The sequence below is a fragment of the Ixodes scapularis genome, unplaced genomic scaffold, assembly GCF_016920785.2.
Source record: "Ixodes scapularis isolate PalLabHiFi unplaced genomic scaffold, ASM1692078v2 PGA_scaffold13__105_contigs__length_92229423, whole genome shotgun sequence".
Lineage (NCBI taxonomy): Eukaryota > Metazoa > Arthropoda > Arachnida > Ixodida > Ixodidae > Ixodes > Ixodes scapularis.
This window is the reverse complement of record NW_024609839.1, coordinates 64,140,217-64,153,945: the sequence shown is the minus strand read 5'-3', so window position 1 is coordinate 64,153,945 and position 13,729 is coordinate 64,140,217. Positions and strand designations below refer to the sequence as shown.

General features: G+C 47.7%; 1 protein-coding gene across 1 annotated transcript; it reads left to right on the top strand.

Moving 5' to 3' along the window:
• The first annotated feature begins 53 nt into the window (after positions 1 to 53).
• LOC115310640 (acanthoscurrin-2-like) lies at positions 54 to 12,924 on the top strand. Its single transcript, XM_029969069.4, has 3 exons — positions 54 to 293; positions 11,854 to 12,001; positions 12,708 to 12,924. Exons 2-3 carry the CDS (start codon positions 11,859 to 11,861, stop codon positions 12,922 to 12,924), a joined length of 360 nt encoding a protein of 119 aa, XP_029824929.2. The 5' UTR covers positions 54 to 293; positions 11,854 to 11,858.
• Positions 12,925 to 13,729: the final 805 nt, after the last annotated feature.

Genomic DNA, 13,729 nt, shown 5'->3' with positions numbered 1-13,729 from the left:
AAGCTGACAGTAGGCTGGGAGCTACGCGCTCGCCGGACGGTCAACCTCTTTCCCTTTCATCCCCTTGCTTCGCTTTCTTCACGTACATTTGGGCGGGGAGCTTGAACACGTGGCGGAAGATAGATGTATATGATTGGTTCGACGAGCACGTAGCTTCCACCACACTGTCAGCTTGGGGCTGAATGTCTCCAACGGCCGGTACTTGCCACATGAGCCCCGGCACGGTCATTCCCTCAACGGATTTCAGAGAAGCAGCACCGATCCCGCCTTGCTGCCACACCGACCGTTACTTGGTAAGTCCTGGACCAGATATTTTTGAGATGTGTGGTTACAAACTGCGGTCGTATGTGGCTTTTTGGGGGAGATTTTGTTAATTCTGGATTTTCTTAAAGCGGTCATGAAACGATATTGGGTAAAAATACTCATGACTTTGCGGAGGTTTATACTTGGGCCGGACTAGGACCAGTTGGTCCTAGTCTGACCCAAGTATACTCGCACAGAGCGCCACTGATTCAGAAGCGTTGTCGCGATGAAAGTGCGAGAATAAAAAGATACTTTTTTTTTTCATTGTCCTTTTCAAAGTTTGAGGACGTAATTATGGGATCGAAACCACCCGCCTGACGACAGTCCAGCGTGGCTCTTGGATTGGACACGAGAACTGCGCGAGCACTCGACTTCGGCTCGTAACAATCAATGCCTCGGCGGACACTCGGGTCGTGGCTCGTGTCCAACCACCGCGATGATGAGAATAGCCGAACTCTGACAGTGCCTGGAGCTCAGCACGCGTTTTCTACTTTGCCAACCCCATTGCTTGGCTATGATTAATGTTGGCGGCATAGGATAGGCACCAGGCCACGTGGCCGCTTGCTGTGTGTTTGTGTGTATGTTCGTACAGCCTGAAGTTAGTCTGCCTCGACGGGCGACTTGTCTCTCAGCTGTAGATGAGCAAGTTAGCCGGTGCAGTGCAGCCGTTAGCCTGGGATCTTTAACGTGCCCCATGCAGTAGTGATACACACGCCGGCACGATGTTCATCCAGATTGAAAAGGGCAGTGGGGGGGGGGGTGTCCTGCAGCGCGAGCTTTCGCTCCACGTGCTTCGAGATGCATGGTGTGCGCTACCGTGGCTGCTTGTTCTGGCTTCGAGTTGACGGAATGGACGATGCTCATATTTCTCGAATTTTTTTGCCCACTGCCCATTGCCTAGAGAAAAAAAAAAGTGGCTGATTTTGAATTTTGTCAAGATAAAGTATGTGGTTCTTCCGAACCACATACCTTGTCTGGCATCCGCCTTGTATCGGTCCGGGGACATTTCCCAAGTGTTCGGGTTATGCATCTGTTCTCTGCACATTGGGGAATTTGACGCCCGTCTCCTTAACCCTTCATCTTGAGCCCCGATAAACGCCGATGTTTTTGTTGTCCCATATCACAAACGCGTACCGAAAACCACCGAATCAGTAAAAACAAAACAATAAAACAACGAAAAAAACAAAACAAAAAAAGCGCCGCCGGAGTCGATGAAATTTAAGCCCCGAAAGCACTGAACTGTTCTTACTATCACTCAGGATAGCGAAGTAACTTTGTTGCGATCATTTTGGTATTCTATAGCCGTGGAGAGGATGAAAAGTGCAAGGCGTCTCTTTTCGATGCCCGGCCTTTAGCACGCGCTCGCTGCCCTCCGTCGTGCTTTAGGCGCGCGTGCACGCTCGAGGCCAACGAAACGCTGGAGCGCTGTCGATGGTAGGAAGCCTGCGCCGGAGGCGGGAAAAATGAAAAAAAAAAACAGAAAAAAAAAACCACCGCCCTTTTGTTTGATATGGCAGGAATTAACAGCCTCAACTGGCTTTTCCCACGAGTTTACCACGGGGATGTCGGTTACTCAAGTTACTCTACACGCCAAAGTAACGATACTACCAACGATATCGGTTTGCAAAGGACACAGGACGAAAACTGGGTTGTCTGGTTTGGTATTAGCGTTCTCAAAAAGTCATTATCACTAAAAATATAAAATGGCATATTACTATAGGCTCTGGAACCCGCAGAATGTCTTGTATCCAGTTCTTTTTTTTTTTTTTTTTTTTTTTTGCTTTTACGCAGGGCTGGGCGAGTACAGAACGCCTTATAGCTTAAAAATTTCGAACTCACAAAACAAGGCTGGACAGATACGCGGGAGGATGCAAAACCCAAAAATTTTCATCACTCATACAGCGATATCTCTAACGGATCGCCATATTTTTAGAAAAGAAGCTCCCGACTGAACCCGGCCGACGAGGCCGACAAGGCAAGGGACGTCACGATTCTTATTCCCTCTCCTCCTCACTACGTCCCGTGTGGAGCTGGTGAACCGAAGCGAGGAGGAAAGAAGCGAGGCCGCTCCCCCTCATTCTCAAATTCTCCCGGAGGACAGTGATGTCAGAGGCCTCGCTTGATCGCGCCCTTCTTTTCGAAAAGTGCAGCCATCCGTTTGAGATATCGATGTACGAGCAATGTTTCGGAGTTCGTAGAGTCCCGTTCAACGCTTTAGAGCCTTATTTTGCGAAATTCAAATTTCGGTTGAGTATCCTTTTAACCATTGGCAGATAAGGACGCCAAATAACGAAGACACGTGAACATTACAACCATGTTCTGCGCCTCTCAAGTGAATGAAATAGATACATATATATATATATAAGGAAAAGACTTGCGTAGGACGACGAAAAGTGTATAGGTGGTATTCACTGAGCCTGCAGGTTCGATTTTCCCCGGGGGCGCCACCGTCGATCCGCCATCGTCGCGGTTTGACTGGCTTGGGCACGCGGTCGTCCGTTGCTAGTGTGTGCTAATTTCATATCGTTGAAGAAGCTCCGTTGAACAGAAGAGAGAAGAAAAGTTTATCTCGGGGCGGGCCGTTTTCCTTGTTGCCGCTGAGTACCGTGTGTAAAGGCTGAGCCGCATGTAAGCAATTTAGCGAGCGACGGGACGAGACGAGCGACGAGACAAGCGACGACGACCCGCCTCGCTGTCGCTCGGTCACTCGCCCGACGAGGCAAACCGCATGAAAGCGACGGGAGCAAGCGGCCAAGGCGTTAAGCTACGTTTTCTAGAAATCCAAAAACCGAGCGACGCGACGAACGACCGTGAGAAATCTCCGTCGCTCGTCGCCGAATCCCGTCGCTGTCGCCGTCGCTCGCTAAATCGCTTACACGCGGTTCACCCTTCACTGCCGCTCGTCGCGTAGCTTGGTTTTGGGATTTCTAAAAAACTTAGCGTTCATCGCCTTGGTCGTTTGCTCCCGTCGCTTTCATGCGGTTTGCCCCGTCACGCGAGTGACCGAGCGGCAGTGAAGCGGGTCGCCGTCGCTTGTCTCTCCGCTCGCCAAATCGCGTACATGCGGTTTTTAAATCGCTTGGGCTAATCAAAAATGCGCCGCATTTTTCATAAGCTGTGCCGCACCTTATGTTTCTGCACAGGAACGAACACAGAAGGCACGACGTACGACACAGAGGCGATGGAGCAACACGGTTACACGACCGTAGCACAAAATCCGCTAGAGAAAAAACAATAAGGAAACTAGCAAAAGAAAACAAAGTGTAATCACACCGTGTTACAAAAGCACCAAAGTAGAAAAATCAGTTCTTGCGAGAGCTACCGCCGTGGGCACGACGCGCGACACGGAGCGCCGCATGGAGCAGAGGGAGCAATGCGGCCGCTGTGAACGAGTCCGATAGCGACAAAAACGAACTAAAACACACAGAAAAAAATATTCCTACCGCGTTTCAAAAGCACCAAAGTATAAGAATAACCCCTATTTTCGGTCGAAAAGACACTTTAGAGGATTCCGAGTCAGAACATCCAACGCGTCAAAACATCCATCGAGTCAAAACATCCATTGGTGGATGTTTCGTCTCCATGGATGTTCTGACTCGATGGATATTTTGACTCGGATGGATGTTCTCACTCGATGGATGTTTCACATCCATGGATGTTTAGACTCGGATGGATGTTCTGACTCGATGGATGTGTTGACTCCATGGATGTTTAGACTCGGATGGATGTTCTGACTCGAAGGATGTTTTGAATCAATGGATGTTTTCACTCGGATGGCTGTCATGAATATTTTGACGAGTTGAATGTTCTATCGTTTCTTGCCTGAAAGGAAAGAGCTGTTGTGTATAAAAGGCTTTTGACGATATGGTAAATGTTATGGTGAAACATTTTTCAAGACAGAATGGCTCTGTTTAAAAAGTATTTCGCTTCGCCGCATTAATACGAAGGAGAAAAGTTTTTTTTTTACATCGTGGTGGGAGCAGCAGAGCGCGCGATGGGCTGGCTCCGAGTCTGCGCGATTGCTCGAGGGACCAAAACACCGTTGTCAATGAATTATGCAACATAAGCCCTTCAGAGAAATTAATTTCACCTCGCCAGTCAATTGCTTTTATTTTTGTGTTGAGCCTCTGAATTGTTTCAAGACACTCTTGTGCCACACGTTTGGCGTGATCAATAACGTTATTCCGAGAGAATCGTAGCTTTATTTCCTGTGTGTTTTTTTTTTTTTTTTTAATTTAGTTTTCCTCTCGGACAAAACGCTCTACATGGATTTGCTCAGTTGTTTATAAAATTAGTTTTTAAATTACGGAAGCACTATTGGAACAAATGTTGCAGTTTTGTTTTTAATGTATTCGAACTTTTTAGGCATTCGTACCCTGTCTTAGTGTCTATACACTCATTTTTGCCCCGATTACTACTACCAGACGCAACGTAGTGCATATTGCTCACATAAAGTCATATGGTTGAATAAGACACCGATACATCGTGAAACAGCCAAACAGTTTTTTTTTTCAAGGAAACTGGCCCATGCGTGCTGTTCAGTTCATTCTACGGAAGAACTCCAAGGATTGTAATTTTGTCCAGATCGTTAAAGGGATACTGAAGCGAAACTTGAAATACACCTATTATGGTCAGAAATAGGTTCAATATGATCAATGATATTCATAAATCATAATCGCGCGTTTGTATTTTGAACGGATGGCTATATTTTTCACCCTGATGGGCCCGATTGGGCGCGCGCTCAAAAATCGGCCATCGGAGAGCGCGATGCGTCTTGGGATATTGGGCGCATTCGTGACGTCACTTGTGCCGGTCGGGAAAGGCTACGGCGTGAATGTTGTGGTTACGAGCGTTGCCACGTGGTGGCGCGTCGACGATTTACGACCTGTGACAACGTGGCCGTTTGAGATGTGCAAGGGCTGCACGCACGCTGCACCACGGGACCACGGCAAGTCGGCAACCACGGCAGCACTGACAAAACCAGCTCTGGGGCCGGATTCTCAAAGCGAATTCACGACGAAAAAAGTGCGTACGACAAATTTGGGAGAAAACCCGTGCTCTCGAAACGAAATTGTCGTAACCTTTGCGCAGGTTACGACAGAATCCTACGACAGCTCCGAAGCTGTCTTACGCACTTTTTACGATCAAATCAACAAGGCCGACAGCGTCGCTCAGTTACGTGGTATCGGCCACCAACGGACATTTATTTTTCTTCGTGCTCGTCTCGTGCGTCCCGACTTCAACCAGCAAGAAAAAAGGAAGGAGTACTTAAAACAGACCACGACTATCAAGAACGCAGGATCCACAAACACACGAGAAGAGCTACAACAGCCACGATTCTGCCGACCGAGCGAGCTCGGCAGAATATAGTAGGCCTAGCAGCAACATCGACTCGGCGCACCGTTGCTCCGGCGGTCCTTGGCCAAGACCGTCTGTCCATGACCGGCTGGCCTGCTGAATGGAATATGCCCGCGCGACCCTTGTGGACCCTTACCGGATGAGTAGTTTGATCCCTGAACTAAATTTCAGAGGTCAATATTTTCCCCTTGTCATCTCGATCTCCTTGTTTTCCGAGACAGCGGTGACGAACGTTGTCGTCGAAAAGGGACTCTCATTGATTCTATCTCCTTGTTTTGTGCGATATAGAGCTCAAATAAACGCCATACGGATTACCTTGGCAACTCGGTATTGTACACTCTGTTATTAGTATGCCATTTTTATTCTGACTCGACGCTACGTCACTGTCGAGCTATAGCAGTTCGTGGGAGCTACGCGATGTCGGTCTAACCTTTCTTTGCCGAGTGTCATGTCAGTATCGAGTTGCAATCGTAAAAGATCGGTCCAGAAGCGCTTACCGAAACGCGGTCTAACAGAGCGAATCCAGCACTTCGATCAAACGCGCGTGTCCGCTCCGAGTGTGAACAGGTATTTGGCATTTGCGTGGCTCTTGCTGACACCCTCGTAGTTCAAACATATCCTTTTTAACGTCGACTTGTAGCTCGCGACTCGCAGCAACTAATACCGGCCGTGCCAGAAGCATGCTCGGGCTATGGCTCGGGCCGTGTCGTGCAAAGAGCCGCAACGAGAACGAGCTCACTGTGGCCAACTACGCTTTGGCTTTCTCCGCCAAGGCTTGGCAAACGCGTTCAGGCCTAGGCGAATTCTGCCGGCACGCCGTATTGCCGCAGAACGGCGCTGCTATTTTGGCACAAGTGATGTCATGAGAACTTCCCCCCATCCACCAGATGAGAATTTGAAATCGTTTAATTATGTTTAAAATTAGTTCTCCTGTGTTTTACAGCGCAATATTTATATTTCCGAGGTGGTGCCTGTCCCTAGCCCATATTTATGCAACAAGATCGGCGCTAAAATTTCGTTTCACTACCCCTTTAAGGGCATCCTGAAATGTCGGAAGTGCAGATGACAAGTAGCCTGAAAACAGAACCGTTTCCTCTTGCAACCACTTTACAATGCTAATTTTGACCACGAACGTCAAAATATACCCAGTAACAAAACTAAACACGAAAATGAGGGACCCTGCATCCAGGTCATTGACCTAATTGGTTGATCAAGTGTGTCGCCGAAACTGACACTTGGCAAAATTCGCAGCCTCGAGCCGGCAAAAAGTTATATATATATTTTTTTTTCTTTTTTTTTTAAACTTAAATAATAATGCTTTGAATCAGATGGAAGTTTTGACTCTAATGGATGTTCTGACTCGATGGATGTTTTGACTCAGATAGATGTTAGACTCTGATGGATGTTCTGACTCGATGGATGTCTAGACTCGATGGATGTTTAAACACGGATGGATGTTCTGACTCGATGGATGTTTTGACTTGATGGATGTTTCGACTCGGATGGATGTTTTGACTCGTTGGATGTTCTGACTCTGGTGTCACGTGACATCTTGGATGTTTTGACTCGATGGATGTTCTGACCCAATGGATGTTCTGGCCATAAGCGACTTTAGAGTTGTAAAACGCTGTTAACCCACGCTGAAAGGTCCGGCCAGACGGCACCCGACACCTACGTGCGGTAGAAAGAGACCTCAAAGATGGCGACCGTGGTGGCCGATGCCAGCGAACCTAGCGAGTGACGTCAAGTGAATGTCACCTATACACTCCGTGCGACGCGACTGGCGCGCCGCCTCGCGGCCGGTAGCGAAGGTAGGCAGTGAGAACCCTGGAGAAAACGAAACCGAAACCACGTCGGCGTACGTTGGTACGCATTGAAGTCGGAGTGGTGCGGTTGCGCTGGGTTCACAGCATGAAGTGCTGCCTGTGCTGCGTCATTAAGTGCTTCAATAGTTATGCGTCGTATCTCGTGGAGACAAAGTTTCACAGTTTTTCACCTCGCCGATGTTTTCTGGGACAGCGACAACGATGGAGCCGTGCCGTACGACGCGAGAAATTTGGTCTCCCGATCATGTCTGCCACATGTGTCATCACGGCTGACATATTCTACTCTGCCGCTTTGCGCTCTGCGTTTGTTTTCGTACCAGTAACGCCTACATGTGTAAGCGCCGATGGGACGAACTGAAATGCCATCCCACACTCGCGGGTATGAAGTGCCAATTTCGTTGGAGGAATGCCCTCCAAAGAAGTTTCGTCCCTCGTACGTGTCATTGATATTTCCGGACAAGTATGGCACGCAATCTGTACTTCATAAAGAAAGATTCGAACGGTAAAAAAAGTGACAAATATAAATCTAAAAAAAACAACAATGAAACTCGGGATCACTGGAGAATCGACGTTTGAGTATGGAAGTTTATGTGGTGTGCTTTCTTTCTGGATCGGTTTCTTTTGGATGTGAAAACGCTGACACCCTGAGTTCTGTAGACAACAATTTTTTTTTCTCGGCGTTAAAGCCACCTATCGCAAAGTGGTTTGAACTGGAAGTACCGTCCACTGGTCCCTCTTTACCAGTAAAGTGTGCACCTCCCACGATGAGTGGTATTATCTTGACAGCCTTTGACGGTCAAAACTGGTTCCCATTTAGTTACGCCGCCCAAACTAAATTTCCACCTGGTTTCGCTATGCCAACTCTTTTTGTTATAATAAGTGTTGTGCCAAGTGACGGTCATGTTAAAGTACCTGTGCGCCAAAAATCAGCACCTCGCACAACAGGTTATTACACAACAGCTGACCGCAAAAGCCCTTGGCGGCCAAACCGTGTGTTGGCCGACAGCTTTGTTTTCTCGGCTTTGGAACCACCTTCCGTAAAGTTATTTCAATTGGAAGTACAGTCCACCAGTCCCTTCCTACCTGTAAAGTCTCCACCTCCCACAATCAGTGGTATTCTCTTGACAGCCTATTCATGGTCAAAACCGGTTCCCATTGAGTTATGCCGCCCAAACCAAATTTTCACCTGGTTTCCCTATGCCACCTTTTTCTTTTTGCATACTAAGTGCTGTGTCATGTTACTGTCAAGTCCAAGCACCTGTGTGCCCAAATCTGCACTTTGCACAGCCCGCTATAACACAACATTTTGGGTCCAATAAAGCTGTACGGGATGTACAGCTTTATTTCTTTATTCGTGAGAAACATAACTTTCACACCTGCTGTCTCAAAGAAACTTGGCATTCTTCGTGCACAAACTTAGTGAACATCTCACTCGCCTCCAAATATCATCGTTCCAGCAGTCCTAGGTTTACAGCGACGAGCGAAACAAATTTCCCACTCAGAGCAATTATGGTGGCGGCCGTCTTGTGTTTCGGAAAATTGCTCCAACTCCTTTTTCGGCTGCAACTAGAGAAATTACCCCTAATAACGACTCAAACTCAATATATAAGAAGTGGAGAACAGCTAAATGCCCTTCTGCCCCAGCACTCATGCAACGTCACCCTCAACTTATCGGCTCAAAAAGCAAAAGTTTCGTCCGCGCGCGCTTCCGCCGCCACAGTTTGGCATGCGAAAAGGCGCCGCAGGCTGCTGAACGCGCCTCACAGTCGAACGCCAGCTCCTCCGCTAGTGGCGCTGCGCGCGTCTTTCAAAGCGCCCCCTATAGACCGTTTTATCGTGGGTAGCGCCATTTTGAGAGCGAGAGAGAAAAGGAGAAAGGGCTACCGGCGCTTTCCCCCTTTCTGATTGTGTAGAAACAGTAAAAGTCCCGGATGAGAGGCTTGGCCGGTGTTGGGTGTCTGCTGTGCCCCAACTTCTTTCGCGCTTTCTTTTCTGTTTTAGACTCACAAACTTAATTAGAGCCACGGGCTTTGATGGCAACAGTCCCCCGGTCATCGGGACACCATCGCTCGGTCATAGGGTGCACGAATCACGACAGAAAGCGTCGAATACCGCCCAAGGACCCCGTAGCTTGGATGGAATTCGTCAAGGCACGTGTGGCTGCAATGTTTTGAAGCTCCACCGCTTTCCGCGTGACTGGAAATGATGAACCATTCATAAATTTTTGTTTGCAATAGGCCCATTTCAACGCAGCCGTTTTAAGTAATGAACAAGCGATACACGAAACGGGAACCTTAATTAACTTTTGTAAACACCCGGAGCTGCTACCTATCGTTTTGCGGCGCTACTTTTATCTTGCGTGTCCGTGTTCTCATATTTCATTGTGGATGAACGACGAAGACGTTCTAGATGTGCTTATATCGAACCGCAGAAAGCGTCAAAGCAGCCACGGATTATTTTACTATTTGATGCAATATTTTGAGTACTAACCTCCAATTTCTATCACTGACACGTTCGCTGCCGCTGTTCCCCCCGTTGCCGCACTGGCGGATGCCATGACTCGAACATAGAAACGTACACACTGTGCTCGAAGACGCAGATCGCAACACACGAGTCGTGCCCTGGAGCGACTATCCAGCGCTTCAAAGCGTCCAATCAACGAAAACAACCCAAAAAACCCACCAGCGGCACTCCAAGAGGGGATCGCTATTCAGGAAAACCGATAGAACTACCTTTTCAACAATTTCTAGCCTCACCCGGCGGCGGAAATAAGCCTTCAACTAAGTGTTGGAAATGATGAAATCGAGCCAGTCACAACTGCAAATTATCCATATTGAGATAAATTCAGTTACAAAATTTTACAAGCTGAAACAGCAATTATCACGAGAAAACTGGCACGCACCTTGCGAGCGTATACCCCATGTTCATCGGCGGTACAGCGTTCGGTGCGCGCTCCATTCACAAGCTGTTCCGAGCACAGTCGAGAAGATGGTGTTCAGGAAATGTCTTTTCGGTTTACGAACGCAACCCACTGCCGCCAAGACCGGGGTCATGTGGAAAGCGATGGAGCTTAAAGACATTGCAGCCGCTCTCGCCTTGCCGGATTCATTGTATTCTACATAGGTCCTCGGACAGTATGCGACGCTTTCTGTCGTTATTCGTGCACCCTATGACCGAGCAATGGTGTCCCGATGACCGGGGAACTGTTGCCATCGAAGCCCGTTACTCTAATTAAGTTTGCGGAGTTCAAAACAGAAAAGAAAGCGCGAACGAAGTTGGGGCACAGCAGACACCCAACACCGGCCAAGCCTCTCATCCGGGACTTTTACTCTTCCTACACAATCAGAAAGGGGGAAAGCGCCAGTAGCCCCTTTCCCTTTTCTCTCTCGCCCTCTTTCAGTAAAACGGTCTATAGTTAAACGTACAGGCCTGACTCAGTCCGAAACGTCGACCAATATGTGATAAAACTCCACGAGAAGGTTCGAAGTACGGATATATACAGGGTGTTTCACGAAAGGTGGACAAATTCGATATTGCGAGAACTACTCATCGCACCAAAAAAAGGCTTGTGTCGTTTTGATCTTAGGCCAGGGGCCTATTTAGGAAAATCATTGAAGTTCGAGATAATTAAATTGTTCATTATTTTCGCGTAATTAATTTTTTTTTTTTAATATTGAATTTAGGGGCATGGTTTCATTTAGAATCTTGCTGGGCATCATCGAAAAACATAAACAAATTCTAGAATGATAGTAGGCACGCACGGTATTTTACGACTTTCTGAAAAACCGCAGAATTTCGACAGGTTTTGAAATTTCGGTGTGCCATCGGAGCACTTCTCGGCACCGACGGCACCGCACCCCGTGGAGACATAGTGGAACCAACCCCTGAAGCGCTGTCCTCGCGCAAGGCAGCAGAGGCTGGTTGCACTATTTCTCCCACTGCAAACCTAAGCTTAAAAATCCCGTGAAACTGCGTCTTTTCAGGAAGCCGGAAAACACCTCGCGTGCCTTCTATCTTCCTGCAATTTGTTGATTTATTGTTTTTCGATGATGCCCAGCAAGATCTAATTGAAACCAGGCTCTAAAACTTAATATTAAAAAATTATATATATATATATCCTCACGAAGCCGAGTCTCTCGCCGAAGCTGTTGATTAAACTTCACCTTCAGCAATGCTATTACATGGCGGTAATCATTCATATCGCTATTTTGCTTGATAAGTGTAAACACAATTTCCCATTCTTAAAAAAACAACAAAAAAATCATCTCTCCGTGTTTTCATATACACACAATTTGTCTTCTTTCTTTAAGTATGTGCGTGTTTTTAGAGCCCTATTTCACCGATGCTGTTACTTCCTCCTTTGCAGCAGCGATGAAGACCACCCTTATCACCAGTGCGATCGCGTTGAGCCTCGTGCTCGTTTGCTGCCAAGCCCACGTGGTGATCAACGGCGGTCGGGTCGGTGGAGGCTCCTACGGCTGCAACTGCGCCACACTCAATTTCATGACAGCCAGGTGAGCCTAGATGCATTAAGAGAAGCTTACGGATCTGTCATTGTCTTTCTTTCCTTTTTTTTTGTCCTTTTGTTTGTTATTTATGACTTGTGTCGAACAGGGAGATCCACAGCATTGATGCGCGCGAGTGCATTTCCGAAGTGCCATCAGGTAGCACATAAAAGTCTTTTTAAGAGTGTGATATAATGCTCACTTAGGTGTCGCGTAACGATTCAGTGTTGCACTTTAACAGCCGTAAATCAAGCGTTTATTTATTTTTCTAAAGATTTTTTTTGTATTTTTGAGGGAAGTCATTGTTTAGTTCTTTTTTTCATCTCTCGTGCCTTCTCATATACCTGGTGTTCCTACGAAGGCTTTAAGAAATTTCTAAGACTACGGTGTTTTAGGGAAAAACTTTTTCGGGAATAAAATGTACACGTCAGGAATTACAAAAAAAAAACTAATTAGCAATGGTTATCTAAGATTTAACTAATTACATCTTTAATCAGTGAGAATAAACATATATAGTTCCATTTAGAAACTAGCTGAGCGTCATCAAAAGAAGACCCTGAGAACAGTGAATTACAGGGAGACTCAAAGCGCTAAACAAATTTCAACTCGTTCAGCAGACGGAAGGAAGGCTTGGCGAAGCGAGAACGTGGATAGTAAGAGCTCCGAGAACATTTTGTGCTAACCACTTCATTTTCTTCTTTCTTTGTTTGCTCAGGAGGTGTTGCGCTACTGTGGGCACCTGCTGTAGGTTGGGAGGCGGACTGGGATTGGCTGGCGGTTTGCCCTACGGAGGACTCGGTGGATACGGCGGTGGACTGGGAGGCTACGGTGGAGGACTCGGAGGATACGGCCCTGGGCTCGGAGGATACGGCGGAGGTCTCGGCGGTTATCGAGGCGGCCTGAACGTCAACCTCGGCGGTGGCCTCTTCTAAGCACGAAAAGCATCCCCCATCCCCCCCCCCCCCCCCCCCAAAAAAAAAGCTTATTTATGTCGATATTAAAACGCGTGTAATAAAGTTGCTCACCTTGGTATGGGCGGCTCGTTGCTTTTGTCCTGAATTACAACAGATCGCCGGGAGAAGTGTAGGGGCACTGTATTTTTTTTTTTTCCTGCGGATTGAGGTGCTATTTGCTTGCGGATGAGTCTTATTTGGACATGGGCGAAAACCAGAGAAAGCGTCTTTTTCGTTGCCGCTAGCGTCGCAGACTGGAGCACACGCAGCAACGACACGTACCGACTTGAGCGGTAGATTCTTTTCCTCACTGAGGAGAAAGATGTCTATACTCAGTTGCACGCAAAGTCGGGGCGCAGCCGCGCCAAAAAAATGCATCGTCACAGTGCTCGTCGTCTTCAGGCCTCTGCCGTCGCCAGCTGTACCATTCACGCACAGATAAAATCGCGCAGGCGCAGTATCGAGGCGTATTCGCCCGTGTGTGACTGTGTTTAGCTGATACATACAAACGCACACAGACGGCGAGCGCGCCGTGACGGTGCACTTTTGATACTGGTTGATTATACTCCGCGACAACTTTTCTTGGCAATGCAGTGGAAGGTACGTCCCGCGTCCCCCCTCCCATATTGAGTGTACGCAGGCTCTCCTCCTCTCCCCGGAAATGGGGGAGGAGGAGAGCCTGCGTACACTCAAAATGGGAGAGGGGACGCGGGCCTGTACCTTCCACCGCATTGCCAAGAAAAGTTGTCGCGGAGTATACACCTTTCCAAAAACCGCTCCTAGG